General features: G+C 38.9%; 1 protein-coding gene across 1 annotated transcript in view; it reads left to right on the top strand.

The window, feature by feature from the left end:
• Positions 1–26,975, top strand: part of HERC2 (HECT and RLD domain containing E3 ubiquitin protein ligase 2) — a 238,172-nt gene that overhangs the window by 132,784 nt on the left and 78,413 nt on the right. The window contains exons 46-56 of the mRNA XM_061135706.1: positions 1,927–2,194; positions 2,339–2,475; positions 2,938–3,036; positions 4,877–5,045; positions 5,143–5,268; positions 6,767–6,875; positions 6,993–7,132; positions 13,655–13,845; positions 14,436–14,541; positions 14,636–14,727; positions 23,917–24,092. Of these exons, the coding sequence (XP_060991689.1) occupies positions 1,927–2,194; positions 2,339–2,475; positions 2,938–3,036; positions 4,877–5,045; positions 5,143–5,268; positions 6,767–6,875; positions 6,993–7,132; positions 13,655–13,845; positions 14,436–14,541; positions 14,636–14,727; positions 23,917–24,092 (1,613 nt within the window). The remainder of the gene's footprint in view (positions 1–1,926; positions 2,195–2,338; positions 2,476–2,937; positions 3,037–4,876; positions 5,046–5,142; positions 5,269–6,766; positions 6,876–6,992; positions 7,133–13,654; positions 13,846–14,435; positions 14,542–14,635; positions 14,728–23,916; positions 24,093–26,975) is intronic.

Here is a 26,975-nt window from a genome sequence, read left to right as displayed (position 1 = left end):
GTGGGTCATTTCTGCACGTGGGCTGTCTCTGGTTTCGGTTTGTGGGCGTCTTGTTGTGATGACTTTTCTTGTTGGGGAGCATAGGCTGTAGGTGGGAGGGCTTCAGTGGTTGTGCCTTGCAGGCGCTAGTGCCCTGGCTCAGGGGCTTTGACCCATGGACTTAGTTGCCCCATGGCATTTGGGATCTTCCCGGACCAGAGATCCAATTGGTGTCCCACATTGCAAGGTGGATTCTTAACCACTGGACCACTAGGGAAGCCCCTCTCCCTAGATCCTGATGGAAATTCAGGTGGCATTTTATTGCTCTGTGTGAAATGTCTTTTATTTTCTTTTGTAGATGGTTCAGTACCTGGTAGTTTACTTCAGTCTTAAGGAGGTTGGTTCTAGACTTTCTGGTGATGATTTATCATTTTCCCCTTAGTGCTGGTTCCTAGTTTCTAATTCTGAGAGATTTAGAACCTCTTCCAGTGGAAGCCTTTGTATCTTGACCAAAATGCTGAAACTTGGTTGGACTAGGATGGCACACCGTCTTAGTACTGGGTCTTCCAGCAGTTTCTTGTGGCTGGGATCTTCAGTCTCACATGTACTCCATTTTGCAGTCAGCCAAGGATTTGCGGTTGCGCGTGTTGTGGCTCTCCCTCACCTGTCCTTGCTCTGGCCCGCCGCCGTCCAGGGACACTGCCCCTGGTAGTAGCTTGCCTGTGGGCTTCCCTTGTGCTCAAGGTTGCCCCATTCCTGTTTTCTCCAGGGTCTTCAAACAGTTTTTAAGAATATTTTGAGCAAAATTCATAATTATTGGCAAATCTGGAAGACCCAGCAGTGGCCACAAGACTGGAAAAGGTCAATCCTCATCCTGATTCCCAAGAAGGGTAGTACTAAAAAATGTTCTGACCATTGGAGAATTGCACTCATCTCCCAAGTTAGTAAGGTCATACTTAAAATCTTGCATGCTAGGCTTTAGCATTATGTGAACCAAGAACTTCCAGATATCCAAGCTGGGTTTAGTAAAGGCAGAGGAATTAGAGATCAAATTGCCAGAATTCACTGGATCATAGAGAAAGCAAGGGAATTCCAGAAAAACACGCACCTCTGTTTCATCGACTACACTAAAACCTTTGACTGTGTGGATCATAACACTGTGGAAAGCTCTTAAGGAGACAGGAATACCAGACTATCTTGCCTGTCTCCTGAGAAACCTGTATTCGGGTCGAGAAGCAACAGTTAGAACCCTGTATGGAACAACTGATTGGTTTAGGATTGAGAAAGGAGTCCAACAGGGCTATCTGTTGTCACTCTGTTTATTTAACCATTACGCTGAGCCAGTTTCAAGAGAAATGCCAGTTACAAGCTGAGTTACAAGCTAGAATCAAGATAGGTGGGAGAAACATCAACAACCTCAATATGCAGTTGATACCACTCTAATGGCAGAAAGTGAAGAGGAACTAAAGAGCGTCTTGATGAGTGTAAAGCAGGAGAAAAAACTTAAAACTCAATATTAAAAGAATCTAAGACCATGGCACCTGGGCCCGTTACTTTATGACAAATACTGACTTGTCTTTGGGAAGGGCGAGGGTCTGTTTCTCCCACCCCATCAGACCTCTCACCTCTGTTCACCTTGGCGTGTTGCTCACTCATAGCTCAGTGCTTCTGTGAAGTTTCCTTGGTGGACATTGATAATTTGCTAACTTTTCAGGTAGACTGTGTGTACTGAAGCAGAAGTTATTGGGTCATTGAATCTTTCCTCTTCATTAAACTGTGAAAGTTGTCTTTTTGTTTTTAAACATGTTTTATCCATTCATTTAAAAACACACATGTAAGCCTGGGTTTCTATATTTCTGCACTGCAGTTTGTCATAGTAGTCTGTACTTTGCATTTCCCTAGACTCCTTAGTCCCCTGATTTACAAACTCTGCCTTCATTTTCGCAGGCTGCTGCCTTGGCTGTGTGTCAGTGTCTGGCTGTGGAGTCTGCCCACCCACTGAGCCCTGCGTTTGAAGACTGCGGCTCCAGTGAGGCCACGACCCCTGTCACTGTGCAGCATATTCGCCCAGGCAGAGCGAGGAAGCACAAGCAGTCTCCTGGTCCTGTTCTGCCCATTGTAGTTCAGCTCATGGAGATGGGATTTCCTAGAAGGAACATAGAGTTTGCGCTCAAGTCGCTCACTGGTGCCTCTGGGAATGCTTCTGGCTTGCCAGGTACTGTATTTTCCTTGTGGGTGTTTGACGTAATGTGCCTGCCCTCCTGTTTGTAGGCTTCCCTTGAAATACTAATGTCAGAGGCCCCTTGGGCACACAGGTGCTGTGGTCCTCATTGTGGCTGTGCTGTGTGCTTGCTCCTAGGCGTGGAAGCCTTGGTTGGGTGGCTGCTGGACCATGCCGATGTGCAGGTCACGGACCTCTCGGATGCAGACACAGGGTCTGAGGAATGTTCAGACGAGGAGGTGATGGAGGATGTGGATGACACGGCCTATGCTATGGTCAGTGCTTCCCTTGTGCCCGTCTGTTCTGAGTTCTGGATTCCTCTGCACTGCTCCATGGGGCCTCTCTGTGGTTCTGCCGGGCATGTGGCAAAGCTACTAAGGGCTGCCTGGGTTTTCTGTGCCTTAATTGGTTTTCGCTTTAACATCTGCTGGTGCTGGGCAGCCATTAGAGATGATCTTAGAAAATCATTATTTACAGGACATTTACTTCTGACTCAAGTGTGTTGTTTTATGGGATTGATTTGGAATTGCCTCAGAAATTTTCTGTACTTTCAGCTTTTGAGATTTATTCTGCTTACAGTGCTGTTGTTATTAGTCTTTTTTTAAGTGAAGAATTTTATAGTGAAAACATAGAATAATATTATATACTTTTTTAATATTATGGATTTCACTTACTACTTTCTTTTTAAGTAGGTTTATCTGGTTCACCATTTAAAAAAAATTATTTATCTCTTGTAGTCCACTGGTGCTGTTGTAACAGAGAGCCAGACTTATAAAAAGCGAGCTGATTTCTTAAGTAATGATGACTATGCTGTGTATGTGAGAGAGAATATTCAGGTGAGTAATGGTGTTGGGCTGGAACCTTGATTGCTTAGGTTTTCATTCAGCAGGTGTTTGAGCATCTCAGAGAGTCAGAGAGGGCGGGCACAGCAGGTACCCGGGGAGGAGCTGTGCCTGGAGCAGAGGACGGAGGAGCAGAAGGCGTGCAGAAGGCGGCTTGCCCACAGTGGTGCGGCACACACATGTGCTTCTTGATTATCCCTTTCTGGACACTTCTACAATCTAGTTTTGCTTTTTTTTTTCTAAGTATTCTTCTTCTTGCCATCTAATTGTAACTATTTAGCTATGCTTTTTGTGTAGTCCTTTTCAACCTTAAATTCTTTCTCTTCCTGTTTTAGTTCTTTTGTTACAGTTAGCATGTGTGTGCGCTAAGTGGCTTTAGTTGTGTCCGACTCTTTGCAACCCCATGGACTGTAGCCCACCAGGCTCCTCTGTCCATGGGATTTTCCAGGCAAGAATACTGGAGTGAATTGCCAGGCCCCCATCTCTAGTTAGTGTGAAAGTGAAAGTTGCTCAGCCGCTCTTGCAATCCCATGGGCTATACAGTCCATGGAATTCTCCAGGCCAGAATACTGGAGTGGGTAGCCTTTCCCTTCTCCAGGGTGTCTTCCCAACCCAGGGACTGAACCCAGGTCTCCTGCGTTGCGGGTGGATGCCTTACCAGCTGAGCCACCAGGAAAGCCCCAGGACACTGGAGTGGGTAGCCATCCCTTCTCCAGCGGGTCTTCCCGACCCATTAGTATACTTCAGAGGAAATCTCAGCATCGGTCTCATTTCTCCTCTAAATAAGTCAGCAGCATGTATCCCTAAATAAAGGATTTATTTTTAACATACTGACAGTGCTGTTACTTAACATTGCCTAACAAAGTAAACAGTAGTTCCTTACTATTATCTCATTATCTAATTTGGGCTCAGGTTTTCCCAGTTTTCCCCAAAAATGGCTTGTTATAGTAATTTTTTAAGATTTAGATACAAATAAGATCACACGCAAATTTGGGTGATGTGTATTTTTAACCTAGAACCATTTTTCGCTCTTTTTTTTCCTTTTCATGCCATTTATTTATGACTAAAATTATGTTGCCCCACATTTTCCTCCCTCTCTGCATCTCCTGTAAAGTCAGAGTGAGGGCTGGAGGTTGGTTGGACTCTGGCTGCATCTTGGGAAAGACTGTATTGTATTATGGCCCAACATGCATTGTTACTTGTCATCTGTACCATCCAGTCTTTATTAATTGTCCATCTTGGAGCTTTAGTAGTGATTAATGGTATTATCTAGACCCATTAAGAAAGGTTGCATAATAGTGGTTTTCTAAATTTGTCATTCCTTCCAAATATATTAGCTAGAGTTCTGTACATTGTAAAAAACTTTCTTATCAACTCTTGTCACTGTAAAATAGTTTGTATAGGAAAGGCAGAATAGATGGTTGCTTTTTGTTTGCTTGTATTATGAATTTTCAGTTGTGTATTGGTATCCTATACTATAAAAAGATGACCAAGAAACCTTTAATTTGCTTATATGATGAGGTTTTTGGCTGTTATTTATTTGATATGTTTCATTCATTTTTCCTCTTGGTCAGGTTATTCTTTTGAGGGAGCCCATTAATCTTTGATAGCTCCCTTGCTTTAGGGCACAAATTGATCCAAATTCATCTTGTATATCTCCTGCCCCAAACATCAAGCCAGGCAGTTTTCTTAAGAGTCCTGGTACCATTTTGTGTAAAATGATATTGAGAGCATACTGGGTGCTAGAGGGGATTCTTTCTTAGGACTAGAATAATGCTTCTTTACAATTGATCGTTTCACCTAACATTGAACTGTATTTTTAACTTAATTTTAGGTGGGAATGATGGTTAGATGCTGTCGGACATATGAAGAGGTGTGTGAAGGAGATGTGGGCAAAGTCATCAAACTGGATAGGGATGGGTTACATGACCTCAATGTGCAGTGCGATTGGCAGCAGAAAGGAGGCACTTACTGGGTTAGGTATATTCATGTGGAGCTTGTCGGTGAGCACATTCTTTATTAAGCTCTTTGACCTTCTTAGTTAGATTCAGAGTTGCTGAATGAATGCTAATTGTATTTCTTTTTTATTGGAATCTCTAGGCTATCCTCCACCAAGTTCTCCTTCTCACATCAAAATTGGTGACAAAGTTCGTGTCAAAGCCTCGGTCACAACACCGAAGTACAAGTGGGGATCTGTGACTCATCAGAGTGTGGGGGTTGTGAAAGGTAGCACTGCCTCGGCAAGGAAACTCCCAAGTGTTTAGCTTTTCATCAACTGACGTAAACTCTTTTTTTTTTCCATTCGCGGGCAGGAGAAACAAGCCTTCCGATTTATACATAGTATTCTTCTGCTTTTCAGTACTCTGTAGAGCTGCAGCACACCTGCTGTTGGACAGAGTCAGGTGCATTAACTCGTTGCAGCACGGGAGAGCGCACATCCTGGAAATGGGATGTCTTCATAAGTGGTGCAACAAAGACTAATGGAGTGTGCATTTGGTATTTTGGGGAGGGTTCAGGAAATTGGGGTAATTCTAAGAACGGATATCTTAATAAATACTGTTTGGAAGAGACAATGGACTCATGATGAGAGTATGTTTGGCAAGGAAGCAGTTGTTTATACTAATCAGGTTGGGCTTGTGGTTTGGATTAGATTGAACGTGACCGGATATGTTAAAAGAGTGGCTTTGTTTTTACCTCAGTCTGTTGCAGTCTGAGTGTGGCCTTGTGCTGGGGTTTTTTGAGGTTGTCCTGTCAATCCTGCCAAATGGCTAGCTCCCTCAGTGTTTTTCTCTCTCTTTTAATAAATTTAAGAAATGGCTTTGTGCAAATGATAGAAGTCAGCACCTGGAAACACAAAATTTTCCTCACTTTATGTTTAATGTGATATTCTTGAGATTTCAAATCAAACATGGCACACTTTAAATGGTATACGTATCCATTTTAACAGTTGCATGAGAAATGATTAAGTATTTGTGTGGTTTTATCTTTAAATTCGCTTTCAGTGCCATTTTTCTTTGTTTTGTCTTCCTTGATCCTTGTAGGAAAAACTCTTACTGTATAGCTTAGATTAAAAATGGCCACAATGGTGGTACCTTCCCAGGGGACCAGGGGTATTAGTGTTTTTCTTAAGTTTACATAAGAACAGTGTAGCTTATTTAACAAAGTAGCTTATTTAACATTTTACTTTAACAGTTTTCAGTTTTGTTTAACAGTTTCTTAAGTGATTTTTCAAAGCTTTACAAATCAAAGCAAAGATAAATTTAAAGAATAACTTGATTTAGAAGTTAATATTTAGAGTAGATTTCACTAAAGGGCAGTAGATATATTATTAACGTAACTTTTATTCCCTAAGATACTGAATGGAGTTTTTGCTTGCTGTAATTAAATGAACCTTCTTATTGTAGCAAATTTCAAACATATACAAAAATAGGGACTATAGTATAAAGAACTGCTGTGTACTCATCACCTGGCTTCAGCAGTTGACAACAACTGGCTAAAGTTGTTCATCCATGATCCTCTCCCTCCATTATTTTGAAGCTGATTCCCAATTGACATCATGTGTTAGTTCATGCAAAAGTGTCTTAGCATGCCTCTCTAAAAGAGAAGTACTCTGTAAAACAAAAATAACTATAATACAATATCACATAGCCAGGTATAGATTTAATTTTAATTTTAGGTTTTTGTTGGTGACAGAGATGCTTCAAACAATTTCTGTTTGTCCTAGCTTTCAGTGCCAATGGAAAAGATGTTATTGTCGACTTTCCTCAGCAGTCTCACTGGACTGGGCTGTTATCAGAAATGGAGCTGGTACCTAGTATTCACCCTGGTGTTACGTGAGTTTTTATTTTTATATTGCTAGATTTGTTTGGGAGGAATGGTTTTCTTTGGAATTAAGTTTGATAGATGACCTCATGTTTTTCTTAGCAACTCAATGGCTATTTTAAAAATAGGTGTGATGGCTGTCAGATGTTTCCTATCAATGGATCTAGATTCAAATGCAGAAACTGTGATGACTTTGATTTTTGTGAAGCTTGCTTCAAAACCAGAAAACACAACACCAGGCATACATTTGGCAGAATAAATGAACCAGGTATAGTAGACTGGTTATCTTCTCTTTCATCAGACTGTTATTAATGAGATAATTATTGTGGATACTTAATTTTGCTCTTTAAAGTTCATATTGGTGAGCACTAAACTGTGTACACAGTGAGACAGGAAAGATAGTCCTGCCCACTTGATGAATTGCTGTTTTTTTTTTTTTCAAACAAGGAGTGGTCCTTGGAACTAGAATAACAGTGTTGTTTGCTTGTATTTCCATAAAGAAGAGTAAATGGACTCAAGAAACTAATAAATGTTTTGTTGGATAGGATGTGGAATTGGGTAGATTTATTTGTATATCTTTTAGTGTGTGTGTGTGTGTGTGTGTGTGTATATTTATGTATCTATATATTATTATGGTAAAATATATGCAACATAAAATTTGCCATTTTAATCACTTTTCAGTGTATAATTAAGAGAATATTGCACGCTGTCAACACTCAGTATTTTTAAGACTTTTTCACCATTTCAGTATAGGAGTGTACCAATTAAGCAATAATGCCCATTCTTCCCTCCCTGGCGACCTCTTATCCACTTTCTCTCTCTGAATTAGACAACTCTAGGTACCTCATTTATAAGTGTAACCACACAAAATTTGTGTTTTTGTGTATCTGACTTATTTCACCTTAGATTATGTTTCTAGGGTTCATCCACGTTACATAGCGTGTATCAGAACTTAATTTCATTTTATGACTAATAGTCCATTGTAGGTATATATCACAATTTACTTATCAAGTCTTCTATTAATGGATATTTGGGTTGTTTGTACCTTTCAGCTGTTGTGAACAATGTTGCTTTGAACACTGATGTACAAATGTGTCCCTATTTGAAAACTAGGAGTAGAATTGCACGGCCATTCTGTAGCTCTTTGTTTTTAAGGAACCATCAAAATGTTTTCCAAAGTGACTGTAGCATTTTACGTTCCTGCCAGCAGTGTATGAGGATGCTGGTTTTTCCATATGCTCACCATTTTATTTTCTTCTTTTTTGAATTACAGCCATGCTGATGGTGAGAAGTAGTTACCTCATTGTGATTTTGATTTTTGAGTTTCCCTAGTGATAAGTGGCACTGAGCCTCTTTTCATGTGCTTTTTGCTATTTATATATCTTTGGCAAAGGGGTGTGTCAATTCAGTTCCAAAACTTTTGATGTTAGTTTGTAGGAATTCTTTATATATTGTGGGCATCAAATCAGATATGTGATTTGCAAATATTCCACCCTGTTCTGTTGGTTTTCTTTTCACTCTCTTGATAGGATTCTGTGATAAAAGTTGTACCTTTTAATGAATTTTAATTTATCGTTTCTTTTGTTTGCCTGTGCATTTGATGTCATACTTATTTCTGGGTCAACTTCAGAAATCACTGCTAAAGCCAGAGTTCTGAAAGTCAGTCCCTATGTTTATAAGAGGTTTATAGGTTGAACCAGTTTGAGTTATTTTCTATACATAGTATAATATGTAATTTCATCCTTTTAAGTATGTATTTAAGTATGTATTAAGGCTGTATTTCAAATCCTGAAAGATGATGCTGTATAAGTGCTGCACTCAATATGCCAGCAAATTTGGAAAACTCAGCAGTGGCCACAGGACTGGAAAAGGTCAGTTTTCATTCCAATCCCAAAGAAAGGCAATGCCTTTCTCAGTGCTCAAAATTCTCCTAGCCAGGCTTCAGCAATACGTGAACCGTGAACTTCCAGATGTTCAAGCTGGTTTTAGAAAAGGCAGAGGACCAGAGATCAAATTGCCGACATCCACTGGATCATCGAAAAAGCAAGAGAGTTCCAGAAAAACATCTATTTCTGCTTTATTGACTATGCCAAAGCCTTTGGTTGTGTGGATCACAATAAACTGTGGAAAATTCTGAAGGAGATGGGAATACCAGACCACCTGACCTGCCCCTTGAGATACCTGTATGCAGATCAGGAAGCAAGAGTTAGAACTGGACATGGAACAACAGACTGGTTCCAAATAGGAAAAGGAGTACGTCAAGGCTGTATATTGGCACCCTGCTTATTTAACTTATATGCAGAGGACATCATGAGAAACGCTGGGCTGGAAGAAGCACAAGCTGAAATCAAGATTGCCAGGAGAAATATCAATAACCTCAGATATGCAGATGACACCACCCTTATGGCAGAGAGTGAAGAGGAACTAAAAAGCCTCTTGATGAAAGTGAAAGAGGAGAGTGAAAAAGTTGGCTCAAAGCTCAGCATTCAGAAAACTAAGATCATAGCATCCGGTCCCATCACTTCATGGGAAATAGATGGGGAAACAGTGGCTGACTTTATTTTTTGGGACTCCAAAATCACTGCAGATGGTGATTGCAGCCATGAAATTAAAAGTCGCTTACTCCTTGGAAGGAAAGTTATGACCAACCTAGACAGCATATTAAAAAGCAGAGACATTACTTTGCCAACAGTGGTCTGTCTAGTCAAGGCTATGGTTTTTCCAGTGGTCATGTATGGATGTGAGAGTTGGACTGTGAAGAAAGCTGAGCGCCAAAGAATTGCTGCTTTTGAACTGTGGTGTTGGAGAAGACTCTTGAGAGTCCCTTAGACTGCAAGGAGATCCAACCAGTCTATCCTAAAAGAAATCAGTCCTGGGTGTTCATTGGAAGGACTGATGTTGAAGCTGAAACTCCAATACTTTGGCTACCTCATGCGAAGAGTTGACTCATTGGAAAAGACCCTGATGCTGGGAGGGATTGGGGGCAGGAAGTGAAGGGGGTGACACAGGATGAGATGGCTGGATGGCATCACTGACTTGATGGACATGGGTTTGGGTGGACTCTGGGAGTTGGTGATGGACAGGGACGCCTGGCGTGCTGCGATTCATGGGGTTGCAAAGAGTCGGATATGACTGAGGGACTGAACTGAACTGAAGTATGTGTATCCTGTTTTTCCCAAAACTATTTGTTGAGAAGACTGTCCTTTCACTATTGAATGGTCTTGGCACCCTTTCTGAAAATCAGTTGACCATAGATGTGAGAGTTTTTCCTGGGTTCTCTAGTCTACTCTGTTGGTCCTTTTCAGGGCTAACTTTTCTAGTTTTTGTTTTTTGTTTTTTTGATCATCGTGCCATGGGTTTATAAATTTTATTAGGCTTTTCAAAGAACTAACTTTTGACTTTGAATTCGTGTCTCTCAGATCTTTATCACTTCTTTTTCCTATAAAATTTAGATTTAGGTTGATTTCCCCCCTCCCCTCTGAATGCTTAGTTCATTAATTTCTCACTTTTATCTTTTATGATATTTGAACTTAAAATTTTTAATTTATGTTTAAGCATAAGCTGTATCTTATAATACTGATAGGTAGTAATATTTCATCATCATTTAAAAATATCCTTAAAATTCCATTGGAATTATTTTCTTTTATTCATTGATTTTAAGTTTCAAAGATGTCAGCATTTTCTACCTGTATCTTTTTACTAGTTTCTGCTTTGCATTCAGATGTGTATCCTGATTAATCTTTGACATTTGGGGGAAACTTTTGTTTAGTCATAGGACTTGGCATTTCCTGGGAGTTTACACATGTTTTATGCCTGTCTGAAAAAATGTCTTTTGCGGTTCTGTGCTGAAGTTAGTGTTTGCTCAGTGTATCTTTTTGTAGCCTTTTGCCCTCAGTCTTTCTGTAATCTTGTTGGCAGTTTTTTAAAAAAATTCCAATGTGATGGTATTTGTCTCTTATTTTGATCATTTAGGTATTTATTTATGTTTAAGGCAGTTGCTGAAACATATATTTGTAAATTAATCAGCTTTTCAGTGCTTTTTTGTTGTTGCTGTCCCGTCTGTCTTCTGTTCCCTTTTTTTTTTCCTGTTCCATCTTCCTTTGGACTTATAAATTCTGTGTTATTTAGCCAACCACCCTACCCCCACCACCCTGCACCAACACATGCTCACTGGCTTAGAAGTTAAACATTTTTGGTGTATATTCATGTACTATAAAAGTAGTGTATATTATATACATTTTTGGTATTAGTAGTTGCTAAAGATATTATGATCTTTTTTGTCTTATAAACCTAATCATTATTTAGTATTTTTATCCTCCTCCTAAGCAGTGCAAGGATCTGAGGTTCCTTTAACTTAATTAACCATCATTCTGATTTAAATTACCATGTATTTATTACTGTGTTTAAACATTTCACACATATACATCTTAAACGATATAAGACATAGGATTGTTATTTTTTGTGGTCGGTGTTTGTTGAATTTTTTTTCACATACTTAATATTTGTTGTTGTTTGGTCACTAAGTTGTATCCAGCTCTTTGCAACCCCATGGACCGCAGTTTTTCTCTGTTCCTTTCTGTATGTTTCATTTTTCATCTGTCATTGTTTTTGTCCTGCCTGAAGAAAAGCCCTTAATATTTTATTTAATTCATCTCTATGATTATGAACTCTGTTTTTGTGTGTCTTTATTTCTTCTTTATTTAAAAAAAATATTTTTGCTGGGACTTTTAGCACTTTAAAAATACTATTCCATTGTAATTAGGTTTATATTATTTCAGCTGAAGTCAGTTTAGTTATTATTCCCTTAAAGCTAATTTATTCTTTGTATTTCCCCTTAATCTGCTTTTGAGATACTCTTGTTTTTATCTTACACAAACCTTACATATGCATATATATATATTTCTTTGTATTTATCTTTCTTGCAGTTAGTAATGCTTTTAATTAATTAATTTTCCAACTTTTTTGAGCTATAATTGACATATGACATTGTATCAGTATAAAGTGTTCAGTGAGATGATTTGGTACACATATATTGCAAAATGATTACTGCAGCAAGGTTGGTTAACACATCTATCACTTCACATAACTACCCTTTTAAGGTTTATTTTTCCAACTTTCAAATTAGGGCTTTTAAAATCTGTGCTTTGATATCTTTTGTTCGTTTTGGACAATTTCCCATCATCCAGTATTTTTTCTAGTGTTAATCTATGCCCTCTTTTCTTTTCCTTCTTTTTTGAGACTCTTCTTTCTGATAAGACAGATCTTATTTCTGTTTGTTAAATTTTTCACATCATTTATGTTTTCTAAACTTTTGCTCTTCAGTTCTTCATTCTAGATAATTTTTGCTAGTTTTCTTTTCATATGAGTCTACTCTGCTGGTAAACCTATTCATTGAGTTGTTTATTTTAATTGCCATATTAAACAGTTCTAATCTTTTTAAAAATAATTTTAAATTCTCTGATGAAATATTCAGTGTCTTATCTTTTCAAACATACTAAGTATAGTTATTATAAAATTTGTACTTTATAATTCTATCTGGATCCTCTGTGAGTCTCTCTCTATTATCTGTCATTTGTCATAGGTTTGTAGTCGTGTTTTCTTGTCTCCTCATTTTCCATCATGTACTGGACATTATGGTAACAAAAGTTACTTCTTGAATCAATTTGAGGCCTGGGATGCTACCTTTCTCCAGAGATTGAGGGAGAGAGGGTTGATCTTCCAGGTAATTGGTGCGTGTGTATGTGCTCAGTCACGTCAGTTGAGTCAGACGTTTTTGCAGCCCTGTTGATGTAGTCTGCCAGGGTCCTCTGCCCATGGGATTCTCCAGGCAAGAATACTGGTGGGGGTTGCCATGCCCTCCTCGGGGGCCAGGGGGTCTTCCTGACACCCAGGGATTGAACCCCTCTCTCGTATCTCCTTTGTCGGCAGCCAGGTTCTTTACCACTAGTGCCATTTGGGAATCCTAGGTAATTGGCGTAAGTAAATAGTGACGCCTGGGCTCACCTCAGTCCAGTTTCGTTGACCGAGACGATCTCATGCAGAGCTGCAGTCTGGACACAGATAGCCTTGCAGAGTTGACGCCTCTCTCCCTCTGTGGCTCTTCCCGCTGAGAGCCGAGCCCAGGTGTGAGCTTTTCTTTGCGTCTCTTCTTTCCTGATGGGCTGTGCTGTGCGTCCTGTCTGAGGCTCCCGCCAGAAACTGACAGATAGCACTGGGGAAAAGTGTATTTTGATCCACAGGGCAGCTCGTTCTGACACTTTTCATCTTAGCCTTCCTCTGATTCTGGTCCCACAGTTCTTTATCAGCTTGTTTACTCTGATATTTTCAAGATTTATTCATCTTTAAATGTTTTGTCTGCCTCTTCTACTTGTCCTCAATGGAAGAGCTAGATCAGTTTCCAGATTTGCCATTTATGGAAGTAGAAACTCTTCAAGTTTGTTTTTGTTGCATTTATGAAAACTTTTTAAAGAATGTCTTCTGTAAGCACAGTTACTGAACTTCATACCCGCTTATATATATCCTTCTATCTGGAGATACGTCACTCTGTTGTTCCTTGAGGGAGTCAAGTGGGATAAATCATAGCATTATGTGAACTTCATCTCATAAATTGGGATAAAATACCTTGGCTATGTTTTTTGAAGCCGTTTAAATATTATGTAATAGCTCCTTCTAATTTGGAAACTTAACTGTTTTCTTGAAGTAAGGAACTCAACTATGCAATATTCTTTATTTCCTGGTTGTGAAGTTTCTGTTCTACAAGTATTAACACTGTTTGGCCATCATTAAATAGGACAGTCTGCAATATTTTGTGGCCGTTCTGGAAAACAGCTGAAACGCTGTCACAGCAGTCAGCCAGGAATGCTGCTGGATAGCTGGGCACGGATGGTGAAGAGTCTGAACGTGTCGTCCTCTGTGAACCAAGCTTCTCGTCTTATTGATGGCAGTGAGCCCTGCTGGCAGTCCTCTGGTTCACAAGGAAAGGTAGTCGGCCGTGGGGGCGCGTCCAGAGACACTTCTGTTTAGATGTGTGATATCTTAGAGTTTGAACACAAACTTTGAAAATCCTATGAAGGTATACTGGGATGTCACCTGTCAGTACTCATTTTATATTTTAGTTCATAATTATTTTAAAGGTACAGAGTGATATGCCATCTAGTTTTCATTGTCAGAGATTTTAAAAAATATAAGTGATAGATTTTATCTAACTGATGGAGAGTTTAATAGGGCTGTGTTTTGTTTTACTGCCCCACATAAAATGTATGAGTTCAGATTCTGCTTCTTGTTAGAAGATTTTCTAATATACCCTAATAAATATATGTTTATCTTTAGAATGTTATTTTAATTGCACTTATATGTGGTTGTGCCTCATCCAGCCATGAAGATTAGGCTTGGAAAACGGTGCTTTTCCTCTGCTTTGATTCTAATGTTTTCTGTGACCCACCCATTGATGGATATTAGTGGACCACCTTAGGTCAAAAGGCTATAAACGCATCATTTCCGGGGCATAGAGGGAGGCTTTCTTCTAATAAACAAGTAATGGAGTAGAATACGTGTTTCTTTTTCTTTTAAAGCATTGGATTCGTTTGGAGATTTTCCCAGATGTTCTTGTTCATAGATTAAAAATGATTGTAGATCCTGCTGACAGTAGCTACATGCCTTCCCTCGTGGTCGTGTCAGGTAACTGAGTTACTTTACTCAGAAAGTATCTTCTATTATATAACGAAAACTCCTTTGTCTGATTCCTTTATGCCCCTGCCCCTTTATTTCCTAGGTGGAAATTCACTAAATAACCTAATTGAATTAAAGACAATCAACATCAACCCCACTGACACCACAGTGTCTCTTCTGAACGACTGCACAGAGGTGAGTAGATTAGATAGTGTTCCTCTTTTTAAAGGTATAATTATATAAATTTTTTATTGATATATAGTTCATTTACAGTGTTTTCAGTTGCTAAGTGATTCAGTTCTACATACGTGTGTGTGTGTGGAAAAGTTGCTCAGTTCTGTTCGACTCTTTGTGACCCCATGGACTTCTCCATGGCCAGAATACTGGAGTGGGTAGCCTTTCCCTTCTCCAGGGGATCGTCCCAACCCAGGAATCGAACCCAGGCCTCCCGCATTGCAGGCAGATTCTTTACCGGCTGAGCAGCAAGCGAAGCTCAAGAATACTGTGTGTATACATTATATATATATATAGTGTGTGTGTGTGTGTGTGTTCTTTTTAAAATTCTTTTCCATTAAAGATTCTTACAAGATATTGAATACAGTTCCCTGTGCTATGCAGTAGGTTCTTCCTGTTTATGTATTTTATATATAGTAATGTTGTTCACTTGCCAAGCTGTGTCCAACTCTTTACGACCCCATGGACTGCAGCATGCCAGGCCTCCCTGTCCCTCACCATCTCTCGGAGCTTTCCCAAGTTCATGTTCATTGAATTAGTGATGCCATCCCACCATCTCATCCTTCCTCTTTTGCCCTCTTCTCTTTGTGCCTGTACAGTAATACGTAGAGATTAATCCCAAACTCCTAACCCCTGTCCCCCACCCTTGTCCCCTTTTGTAATCATGAATTTGTTTTCTGAGTGTATTTCTGTTTTGTAAGTAAGTTCATTTGTATCATTTTGTTAGATTTCACAGATAAATGATTTCATATGATATTTGCCTTTTTCTGTCTGACTTACTTAATATGAAATCACTGTGTTCATCCATGGTACTGCAAATGGTATTATTTCATTCTTCTTTTTTTCAATGGCAGAGTAATAGTTCATTGTATATAGGTACCACATATTTTTTATCTTTCTGTTGATGAGAATTTAGGTTGCCTCCATGTTTTAGCCATTGTAACTAGTGCTGCTATGAACATTGAGGTGTATGTATCTTTAGAATTAGAGTTCTGTTCAGATACATGCTTAGCAGTGGGATTGCTGGATCATATGACAACTTTACTTTTGGTTTTCTAAGGAGCCTCTGTACTGCTCTCCTTGGTGACTGTACCAATTTACATTCCTACCAACTGTGCAGGAGGGATCCCTTTTCTCCACACCCTCTTCTGCATTTATTTTTATTTTTTTTTCCTGCATTTATTATTTGTAGACTTTTTGATGATGTCCATTGTGACTGTTAATGAAGTAATACATCATTATAGTTTTCTTTTGCATTCGTCTAATAATTGATCATCTTTTCATGTGCCTGTTGGCCATCTGTACGTCTTATTTGGAGAAATGTCTGTTTAGGTCTTCTGCCAGTTTTTTGATTTGGTTGTTCATGACCTACTTTGTATATTTTGGAGATTAATCCTTTGTCAGTTGCTTTGTTTGCAGTTGTTTTCTTCATTCATTACATCTTGTTTATAGTTTCCTTTGCTGTGCAAAAGCTTTAAGTTTAATTAGGTTCCATTTGTTTATTGTTGTTCCTATTTCCATAACTCTGGAAGGTGGGTCAAAGAGGATCTTGCTGCTACTTAAGTCAAAGAGTATTCTGCCTATTTTTTCCTGTAAGAGTTTTATAGTATCTGGTCTTCCATTTAGGTCTTTAATCCATTTTGAGTTTATTTTTGTGTATAGTATTAGGGAGTGTTCTAATTTCTTTCATTTACATGTAACTGTCTAGCTTTCCCAACACCATTTATTGAAGAAACCATCTTTCCCCCATTGTATGGTCTTGCCTCATTTGTTGTAGATTGATTGACTGTAGATGTATGTGTTTATTTCTGGGCTTTCATTCTGTTGATCTATATTTCTGATTTTGTGCCATTTCCATACTGTTTTGATGACTGTAGCTTTGTAGTATAGCCTGAAGTCAGGAGCCTGATTTTCTCGAGCTCTATATTTCTTTCTCAAAGAGCGCTTTGGCTTTTGGGGGTACTTTGTGTCTCCATACAAATTAAAAAAATTTTTTCTTCTTGTTCTGTGAAAAATGCCACTGATAACTTGATAGGAATTGCATTGAATCTATAAATTGCCTGGGATAGTATAGTCATTTTCATAATATCAGTTCTTCCAATCCAAGGACAAAGTCTATCTTTCCATGTGTTTGTATTGTTTTCTTTTTCCTTCATTAGTGTCTAAAATTTTTGAAATGCAAGTTTTTTGCCTCCTTAGGTAGGTTTAGTCCTAGTTATTTTATACTTTTTGATGTGATGATTAAGGGGATTGTTTCCTTAATTTCTCTTTCTGATCTTTCATTGTTAGTGTATAGAAATGCAGCAGATTTTTGTGTATTAATTTTGTATTCTGCAAATTTACTGAATTCATTGATAAGCTCTAGGTAGTTTTCTGGTAGCATCTTTGGATACATGTAGTCCATTTACACAGAGAAGGCAATGGCAACCCACCCCAGTACTCTTGCCTGGAAAATCCCATGGACGGAGGAGCCTGGTGGGCTGCAATTCCCGGGGTCATGAAGAGTCGGACACGACTGAACGACTTCACTTTCACTTTTCACTTTCATGCATTGGAGAAGGAAATGGCAACCCAGTCCAGTGGTCTTGGCCTGGAGAATCCCAGGGACGGAGGAGCCTGGTGGGCTGCCGTCTGTGGGGTCACACAGAGTCGGACATGACTGAAGCGACTTAGCAGCAGCAGCAGCAGTCCATTTATATTTAGCGTGTTTATCCATATGTATGTTTATATTGTCATTTTGCTGTTTTGAGTTTGTTTTCATAGGTCTTTTTTTCTCCCTTTCTCCTTTGTTCTCTTCTCTTGTAACTTGACTACCTTTAGTGTAAGTTTGCATTTCATTTCCTTTTTTGTGTGTATTTCTATTATAGATTTTTGTGTTTTGTGAGTTTTTTGTACAAGAGTCTAGTTATATATGTGCTTGTTTTAAGTTGCTTATCTCTTAATTTTAAATACATTTTAGATACCGTGCATTTGTACTCTACTCCCCTTATGGTCATTGTTTTTCAATTTATGCCTCACATCTAATTATTTTGTATAATCCTTAAACACTTAATGTGGGATTTTTACTACTTTTGTCTTTTAATTTCCCTACTGGCTTTATGTATGGATGATTTCCTGTCTTGTTTCTAGTTGTGACCTTTTCTTTTCCACCTAGAGAAGTTCCTTTAGAGTTTGTCATAAAGCTTGTTTGGTGTTTCTGAGTTCTTAAAAAATGTTTACTTGTCTGTAAAGCTTTTGTTTTCGCCGTCAAATTTCAGTGAGAGCTTTTGTTGGGTATTCTTGGGTGTAGGTTTTTCTTTTTCATCATTTCAAGTATGTTATGTCAGTCTCTTCTGGTCTGCAGAGTTTTTTCCTCAAAAAAAAAAAAAAAAATCTGATAATAGCATTTTGGAGATCCCTTGTATGTTATTTTTTACTTTTCCTCTGTTAGTTTTAATATTCTCTCTTTTTGTTCATTTTTTTTTTTTTCATTTAGTTTACAATATGTCCTCACATATTCCTCTGTAGGTTAATCCTTTATGGGACTCTGCACCTCCTGGACTTGGTTGACTTTTTCCTTTCTCAAGTTAGGGAAGTTTTCAGCTATTATCTCCTCAAATATTTTATCAAACACTTTTTCTCTTCTTCTTGGACCTTTATAATGTGACTGTGTGCTTGATATTGCCCTAAAGATCTCTTAAACTGCCCTTATTTCTTTTTGTTCTTTTTTTCTGTTTGGTGGTGGTGATTTACACTCTTCTGTCTTCCAGCTCATGAATCCATTCTTCTGTCAGATTTAGTTTACTATTCATTCCTTCTAATGTATTGTTCATTTCACTTATTTATTAATTGTGTGGTTCTGTATATTTTCTATTTTTTTTTTTTAAACGTTTCTAATTTCTCTCTCTGTGTATCCATGCTCCTCCTGAGTTCTTTGATCATCTTTACCATAATTACTCTGAACTGTTTCCCTGGTAGATTGCCTGAGAATCTGCCACATCACTTTATTTTCTTTCTGGTGTTTTATCCTGCTCCTTCATCTGAAGCATATTCTGTTGTTTGAGTTTGTCAAAATTGCTTCTTGTGTTTTTGTGAATGTGGTGAAAGAAAGTGAAAGTGAAGTTGCTCAGTCGTGTCCGACTCTTTTTGCGACCCGTGGACTGTAGCCCACCAGGCTCCTCCATCCATGGGATTCTCCAGGCAAGAATACTGGAGTGGGTTGCCATTTCCTTCTCCAGGGGATCTTCCCAACCCAGGGATTGAACCCAGGTCTCCCACATTGCAGGCAGACGCTTTAACCTCTGAGCCACCAGGGAAGCCCATTTGTTCTGTTTCTCGACCTTGGAGAAGTGGCCCTCTGTAAGAGACGTCCTGTACAGTCCAGCAGTGCACCTCCTTTTCATCACCCAAGGAAGGGCCAGGGGCCTGCTGGTCTCAGGATAGGACCTGGTCTGCATTTACAGACTTGATGTGCTGGCTGCAGGATTAATAGTTTTCTTGTTTCTGGTGGGTATTGTTATTGTTCATTCACTAAGTTGTTTCCAATTCTTTGTGACCCCGTGAACTGCAGCACCCCAGACTTTCCTGTCCTTTACTGTCTCCCGGAATTTGCTTAAACTCATGTCCATTGAATCAGTGATGCCATCCAACCATCTGATTCTCTGTTAATGCCTTCTCCTCCTGCCTTCAATCTTTCCCAGCATCAGGGTCTTTTCCAGTGAGTTGGCTCTTCACATCAGGTGGCCAAAGCATTTGAGCTTCAGCAGCAGTCCTTCCAGTGTATATCAGGGTTGATTTCCTTTAGCATTGACTGGTTTGATCTCCTTGTACTCCAAGAGACTCTAAAGAGTGTTGTCTGGCACCACAATTTGCAAGCGTCAGTTCTTGGGTGTTCAGCCTTCTTTGTGGTCCAATTCTCACATCCATACATTACTACTGGAAAAACCGTAGCTTTGACTCTGTGGACCAAAATGATATCTCTGCTTTTTAATATGCTGTCTAGGTTTGTCATAGCTTTTCTTCCAAGAAGCAAGTGTCTTTTAATTTTGTGGCTGCAGTCACCATCTGCAGTGATTTTGGAGCACTGTCTGCAGTGAAATAAAATCTGTCACTGTTTCCATTTTGTCCCTGTCTATTTGCGATGATGTGATGGGACTGGATGCCATGATCCTTTGTTTTTTGAATGTTGAGTTTTAAGCCAGCTTTTTCACTCTCCTCTTTCACCCTCATCAAGAGGCTCTTTAACTCCTCTTCGGTTTCTGCCATTAGAGTGGTATCATCTGCATATCTGAAGTTGTTGATATTTTTTAGATAGGTGAAATTCCTGGTGGGAGGGGCTGGTGCCTATCCTCTGGTAGGTGAAGTTGGGTCTTGATCCTCTGGTGGGCAGGGCCTTGTCTAGAGTCAGTTGAAGTTGATGGGTAGGGCCGTGTCCCCACCTTGTTTGTTGTTTGGGCTGAGGCCTTGCAGCACTGGAGTCTAAAGTCTGGTGTTTGAAGCCAGGTCTTGGTGTCAGGGTGTTATCCTCCATGATAGGTCATGCAGCTGAATATTTCCCCAGTATATCTGCCACCATTGTATACACCCACAAGCGGGGCCACAGCCACCCCCTGCCTCCCCTTTGAGGAGACCCTCTAAGACCAGCAGGTAGATGTGGCCCCAGCACCTATCAGATTACTGCTTTTGCTCTTGGTCCCGGCACACGTGAGGTTTTGCAGCAACCCTTTATGAGTGAGGATCTTTTCCCCCCAGTCCTGCCTCTAGAGCTCATCTAGTCAAGCCCCTCTGGTCTTCAAGGACAAATGTTCTTAAGGTTCCTCTTCCCTGTGCCCGACCCGCAGGCTCGGGAGAGTGACATGAGAAAAACTCTTGAATATAATTGTTCTCCAGTTTGTGGGTCGCCAACCCTGGAGGGTATGGGGTTTGATTATATCATGAGTTCACGCTGTCTACCATTCTTGTTGTGGTCCATCTTCAGAGGACCTTTCCTGGTGGTTTCAGTCTGGCAGTGATAGTTCTTTTGCAGATGGTTGTGATTTTGTTGTGCTTGTGAGAAGAGACGAGCTAAGGATTCTTCTGCTCTGCCATCTTGACCATTTTGATAGTATTCCTTTGATGGTTTGCAAATGTCAAGAGAGGTTCCTTTTCTCATCATCTCTATAATAACATTGAGCCCATTTTCTCCCCTTGATTAAATAATTTTATTTATTTTAAAATTTGACATGTGTACAACTTGAATTTGTTGCTTACCAGATCAGCTTGAAAAGAAGACAAAGCAAATTCCTTCCTCACTGTCTTTGGTTAAAAGCAGGTAAAAAGCTCTAGGCAAAAGTCATTGCCATACACCTTGGGCTTCTTTGGGCATCTAGCATCATGTTATTTCCATTAAATATGTATTAGTAAGCAGTGGTTCTTTTTAACCATATATATGACACTGAAATTGTTATTTTTGTTTTCATACCTTTAATTTGGTAATAAGGACATTTTCAAAATGAATCCAAGTTAATTTTATCTCTTAAAAATTCTGAAAGAATCAGTGAAGGTTCTTTTAAATAGAACATATTATAGATTAGTGTCACTGCCACATAAATCTTTGAGTAAATCTACACTATTTTAGTAAATTATATATATTTAAAAATGCAAATTAAGGCTTTTTTTTTTTTTTTTTACTACCTATAAGTACGTTGTCTCATGAGAACTTATTTAATTGGTATGATAGTGGATAAAGATGTCAAATATTTGACTTTCAATTCATCTAAAGTTCATCATAAGTGAGTTTATTTTTAAATTATTAAGTGCTGTTTGTCAATCATTGCTTTATTATTTTGGTATTCCCACAAAGGGCTTCCCAAGAAGCTCAGATGGTAGAGAATCTCCCTGCTGTGTGGGAGACCAGGGTTCAATCCTTATGTCAGGAGGATCTCCGGGAGAAGGGAATGGCAACATACTCCATTATTCTTCCCTGGAGAATTCCATAGACAGAGGAGCCTGGTGGGCTATAGTCCATGAGTCACAAAGACACAACTGAGCAACTAACACACACGCCCACATCAGGACAGACAAGTTTCACGGGGTCGTACTGTGTTACATCAAAGAACCTGATACACAGCCAGTCATAGATTAATTTTTTTTAAGGGTGGAAAGTTGGTAACTTGTGTCTAGAGACTATGGGACCATACTAGCACTGCCCCCCAGGTCCAAGAGTTGATTATTTGGCCTTTGTGTACACTGGAAGATTTTTTTTTTGTTGTTTATTTTCTTCCAGTCTTCAATGAATAAAATTGTGGAACACCATTCATTCATGAATGTCATTAAACTATTTTGTGGAATAACGTGTAATTAACAGTTACTATCAATGGTGGTAATAATAAAGTGGCCAATGATGAAAATGTAATATATTATTAAGTTTTTTTGAGAAAAGATAATGCATTTAGTGCCTTTTATTATAATAACTTATTTCTGGGTAATGGAAAATGCAGTTTGTCTTATGTCTGAATTATGCTACTGAATATTTTCTGTTTTAATTTTGCTTTGTATTTAATTTGCTTTGTACTTTATATTTGTAAGTAGATCAATAACCAAGGATTAATTAACATCTGAGATTTATTCATAAAAGATATATTGACTTTTAACAAATTTTCAGTTGAAAACAATTTATTATGTATTATTTGATGAGCACGAAATAGCTTATATCACATATATGAGAAATATTAAGCATTGTGAGTACTCAGAAAATTCATGGCCCAGTCTCCACCCATCCAACCAACTTACAGAGTAGAGCTTTATCATTCCTAAAGCTATTGAACTCTCTAGCACTGCCTTTCCTCTAAAATGGCTTGTTAACAGAATTTTCCTAACATAACCGAAAATAGAAAGTATACTGAATCCTCCATGAACCTACCACCCAGGTTTAATGATTATCAACATTTTTGCCAGTCATTTCACTAACTCTCTTCCTGTGTTACACCCCATTTTTTTTTTGAGTGTTTTAAAGCAAGTTCTAGCCATGGCATTATTTCAGTAGTGAGTACTTCAATTATTAATTTCTGACAAGGACTTTAAAAATGTAATCACAATGCCATCACACCTAAAATTTTGTCCTTAATATGATACAAAATCCAGTCAGTGTTTAAATTTTCCAAATTATCCCATAAATGTTCTTTGCATTTGCTTTCTATGATTCGTGAGTCAGACAGTGTCTGCCTTTGGCACTGCATTAAAATTTTAACCCTTTTGTTTTTTCCTTGCTAAAGAAAGAAACTCTCTTTTTTTTTCCTGTAAAATTTTTCATTTCTCTATTTGTTTCTTTTATTCAAACTGTTCTTCCTGTGACATCATAGATATTATAGATCTTAAGGTTTGGTTAGATCCCCTTGAAGCAGTCAGTCTTTGTTCAGTGAAATACAGGGGCAGAGGAATAAACTACATTTAGAAACGCCATGTATGGGATCTGGGGCATACCGCAGGACAGAAGGCCAACAGTAAAATAACGAATGGCAAAGACGTAACAGAGTTTGACCTTCATTTGAGCATGTCCAGAATAGAAAGGTGTTTCCAAGACAGATAGAAAATTTGATCACTGGTAGCACTTAGATGACATAAGATTATTGTTTTAGCTATCATAAGAGTACTGTGGATGTATTTTTTAAATGGTGATATTTCGCTGATACCTACTGAAGTTTTGAAACAACACCTTGTCAGGAATTTTCTTATGATAACCCCTACATGAACAAAATCAATCATACACTGATAATTGTTGATCTAGTTGGTGGGGTTATGAGGTCTGTGTATAGTTTTTTCTAATTTGTATGTAATCAGTTTTTTTTTTTAATGTTTTATTTTATACTGAAGTGTAGCTGCTTAGCAATGTTATGATAGTTTCAGGTAAGTAGCAGAGTGACTTAGCCATACATATAATGTATCCATTCTCCCTCAAATTCCCCCGCTATCCAGGCTACCACATAACATTGATCTGTGTTCTCTGTTCTATACAGTAGGTCCTTTGGTTATCTGTTTTAAATATAGCAGTGTGTGCATGTTGATCTCAGATTCTCTGTACTTGAAGTGTTATGAAGGCTTGCGACTTGCCGCGTACTGCGTGTCTCATGTGTCCTTCTCTCTAGTAAAGTGTTTGGCTCTGAGAGCTCTGCAGCTTGCTGTGTTTGTGTCTAGTATCACAGGTATATTGAAATTGCGATAAAGCAGTGCAGAAGCTCAGGAATTGATTGTAAAATCCATGGTCTCATCCTGCTGGGACGGATACGTGCAGAGGAGGAAGATTTGGCTGCAGTTCCTTTCTTAGCTTCAGATAATGAAGAAGAAGAAGATGAAAAAGGCAACAGTGGGAGGTGAGAGCTGTTTGCTTATGCCCACACTCTGACTTTCAAAAGCCAACATTTAATTAGAGTGTATCTCATAATGAGACTACATTAGGGTTATTGTACTACAGTCTATATGTATTATATAGTCTATAGGTATTATATAGACTATATGTATTATATTATTGCTCATAGGACTATTTGGTAAATATTAGTTAAGTTTTCTGAAATTGTAATTTAATTTAATTTTAGGAAAAATTTACTATGGAAACACTGTATTTAGAAAAATTTGTTTAAAAGGAAAAATAAAAATGTTTAATTTTCTGCCTCAAATATCACTGTTAATATTTTGGTGTATATTCTTAGAGTTTTCTTCTTTATTTGTCCCCAGTTTTGTTTTCCTGTGGAGATAGTATGTGGTAGTATATATTTTAAAGCCTTTTTGTTAAGTATTTTATTGTTAACATGTAAATTGAAAGTTTTCATTATAATAGAATATACATAAGACTTACCATTTTAACCAGTTGTTAAGTGTATTGTTAAGTGGCATTAAATACATTTATATTATTTGGCAGCTAGGAGCAGCAACCATTTTTAGAATATATGTATCCTTTGTCTTCTGTTGTATAGTTTTTTAATTGACTCAGTCTATTTATGATTTATATTTTTATTTATTGACTATGCCAAAGCCTTTGACTTTGTGGATCACAATAAACTGTGGAAAATTCTGAAAGAGATGGGAATACCAGACCACCTGACCTGCCTCTTGAGAAACCTGTATGCAGGTCAGGAAGCAAGAGTTAGAACTGGACATGGAACAACAGACTGGTTCCAAATAGGAAAAGGAGTACGTCAAGGCTGTATATTGTCACCCTGCTTATTTAACTTATATGCAGAGTACATCATGAGAAACACTGGGCTGGATAAAGCCCGCGCTGGAATCAAGATTGCCGGGAGAAATGTCAATAACCTCAGATATGCAGATGACACCACCTTTATGGCAGAAAGGGAAGAAGAACTAAAGAGCCTCTTGATGAAAGTGAAAGAGGAGACTGAAATGGTTGGTTTAAAGCTCAACATTCAGAAAACTAAGATCATGGCATCTGGTCCCATCACTTTATGGCAAATAGATGGGGAAATAGTGGAAACAGTGTCAGACTTTATTTTTGGGGGCTTCAAAATTACTGCAGATGGTGATTGCAGCCATGAAATTAAAAGACACTTACTCCTTGGAAGGAAAGTTATGACCAACTTAGACAGCATATTAAAAAGCAGAGACATTACTTTGTTAACAAAGGTCCATCTGGTCAAGGCTATGGTTTTTCCAGTGGTCACATATGGATGTGAGAGTTGGACTATAAAGAAAGCTGAGCAACGAAGAATTGATACTTTTGAACTGTGGTGTTGGAGAAGACTCTTGAGAGCCCCTTGGACTGCAAGGAGATCCAACCAGTCCATCCTAAAGGAGATCAGTCCTGGGTGTTCATTGGAAGGACTGATGCTGAAGCTGAAACTCCAGTACTTTGGCCACCTGATGCAAAGAGCTGACTCATTTGAAAAGACCCTGATGCTGGGAAAGATTGGGGGCAGGAGGAGAAGGGGACGACAGAGGATGAGATGGCTGGATGGCATTACCGACTTGATGGACATGGGTTTGGGTAAACTCCGGGAGTTGGTGATGGACAGGGAGGCCTGGTGTGCTGTGGTTCATGGGGTCGCAAAGAGTTGGACACGACTGAGCGACTGAGTGACTGAGCTAAGCTGAACTGAACTGAATTATGATGTACAACAAATTGGAAGTAACAATATTCATTTTTCTTAAGTTTTAACAGTATAGTTAACACTGATATACAACAAATTGGAAGTAACAATATCCATTTTTAAGTTTTTTTTTAACAGTATAGTTAACACCTAACTCATGGACATCACTTGCTGGTTTTGCCGTTATACTTATTTTTTATTATTTCTTTCAATTTTATTTTCATTTTATTTTGAAGAATTTGTGGGCTCTGTTGCTCAAACTTTTAACCTGTTGAGGGCAGGTCAGAAGATAGAATGAGTGAGGTGGCAGGAGCCAGCTGCCTGTGCTTCAGGAACCCTGGGTTTTGGGGCAGGCCTCCCCTGGTAGAATGGAGGTTGGGACTTCCAGCACAGCTGACCAGCGCAGTGGACAGAGGGTGTAGAGGAAGAAAATTGCACTTTGCCTTGGGACATGTGCTTGTGTTAGAGCACGTCGAGGGTCATATGACTTTATCCATTTTATTATTTCTTTTGGGAAAAAATATGACCGAACAGAGGTCTGGATTTAGGGACACGGCCACAGTGCCAGTCCTGGTGGTGATTCTTAGAGCCATTTAACCAGCATTCTTTCCCGTTACATCTATAGAAGCTACGTTAAGGTGATGGGTGGTAATTGCTGTAAAAGCTGTCACGGTCAGCTTGATGTATGAGAAAATTAGACAGTGTCTCCAAGTTCCTAGTGTCTCATAGGAAGCCCCTTCATGGATCATAACCTTGTCCTAGCTAAGGGGTGTATGTCCATCACTCAGTGAAGCTAAGAGCCATGCCGTGCAGGACCTCTCAAGACAAACGGGTCATAGCAGAGAGTTCTGACAAAACATGGTCCACTGGAGGAGGGAATGGAAAACCCTTCCAGTATTCTTGCTTTGAGAACTGCATGAACAGGATGAAAGGCAAAAAGACATGACAACAGAAGATGAGCCCCCCAGGTCAGAAGGTGTCCACTGTGTTGCTGGGGAAGAGCGGAGAAACAGCTCCAGGAAGAATGAAGAGACTGGGCCAAAGCAGAAGCGACTTTCAGTTGTGGATGTGTCTGGTGGTGAGAGTAAAGCCCAATGTGGTAAAGAACAATATCGCATGGGAACCGGGAATGTTAGGTCCATGAATCATGGT

This window comes from Dama dama, chromosome 33 (assembly GCF_033118175.1).
Source record: "Dama dama isolate Ldn47 chromosome 33, ASM3311817v1, whole genome shotgun sequence".
Classification (NCBI taxonomy): Eukaryota; Metazoa; Chordata; class Mammalia; order Artiodactyla; family Cervidae; genus Dama; species Dama dama.
The sequence above is the reverse complement of the archived record's forward strand: the minus strand, read 5'-3'. Positions and strand labels throughout refer to the sequence as shown.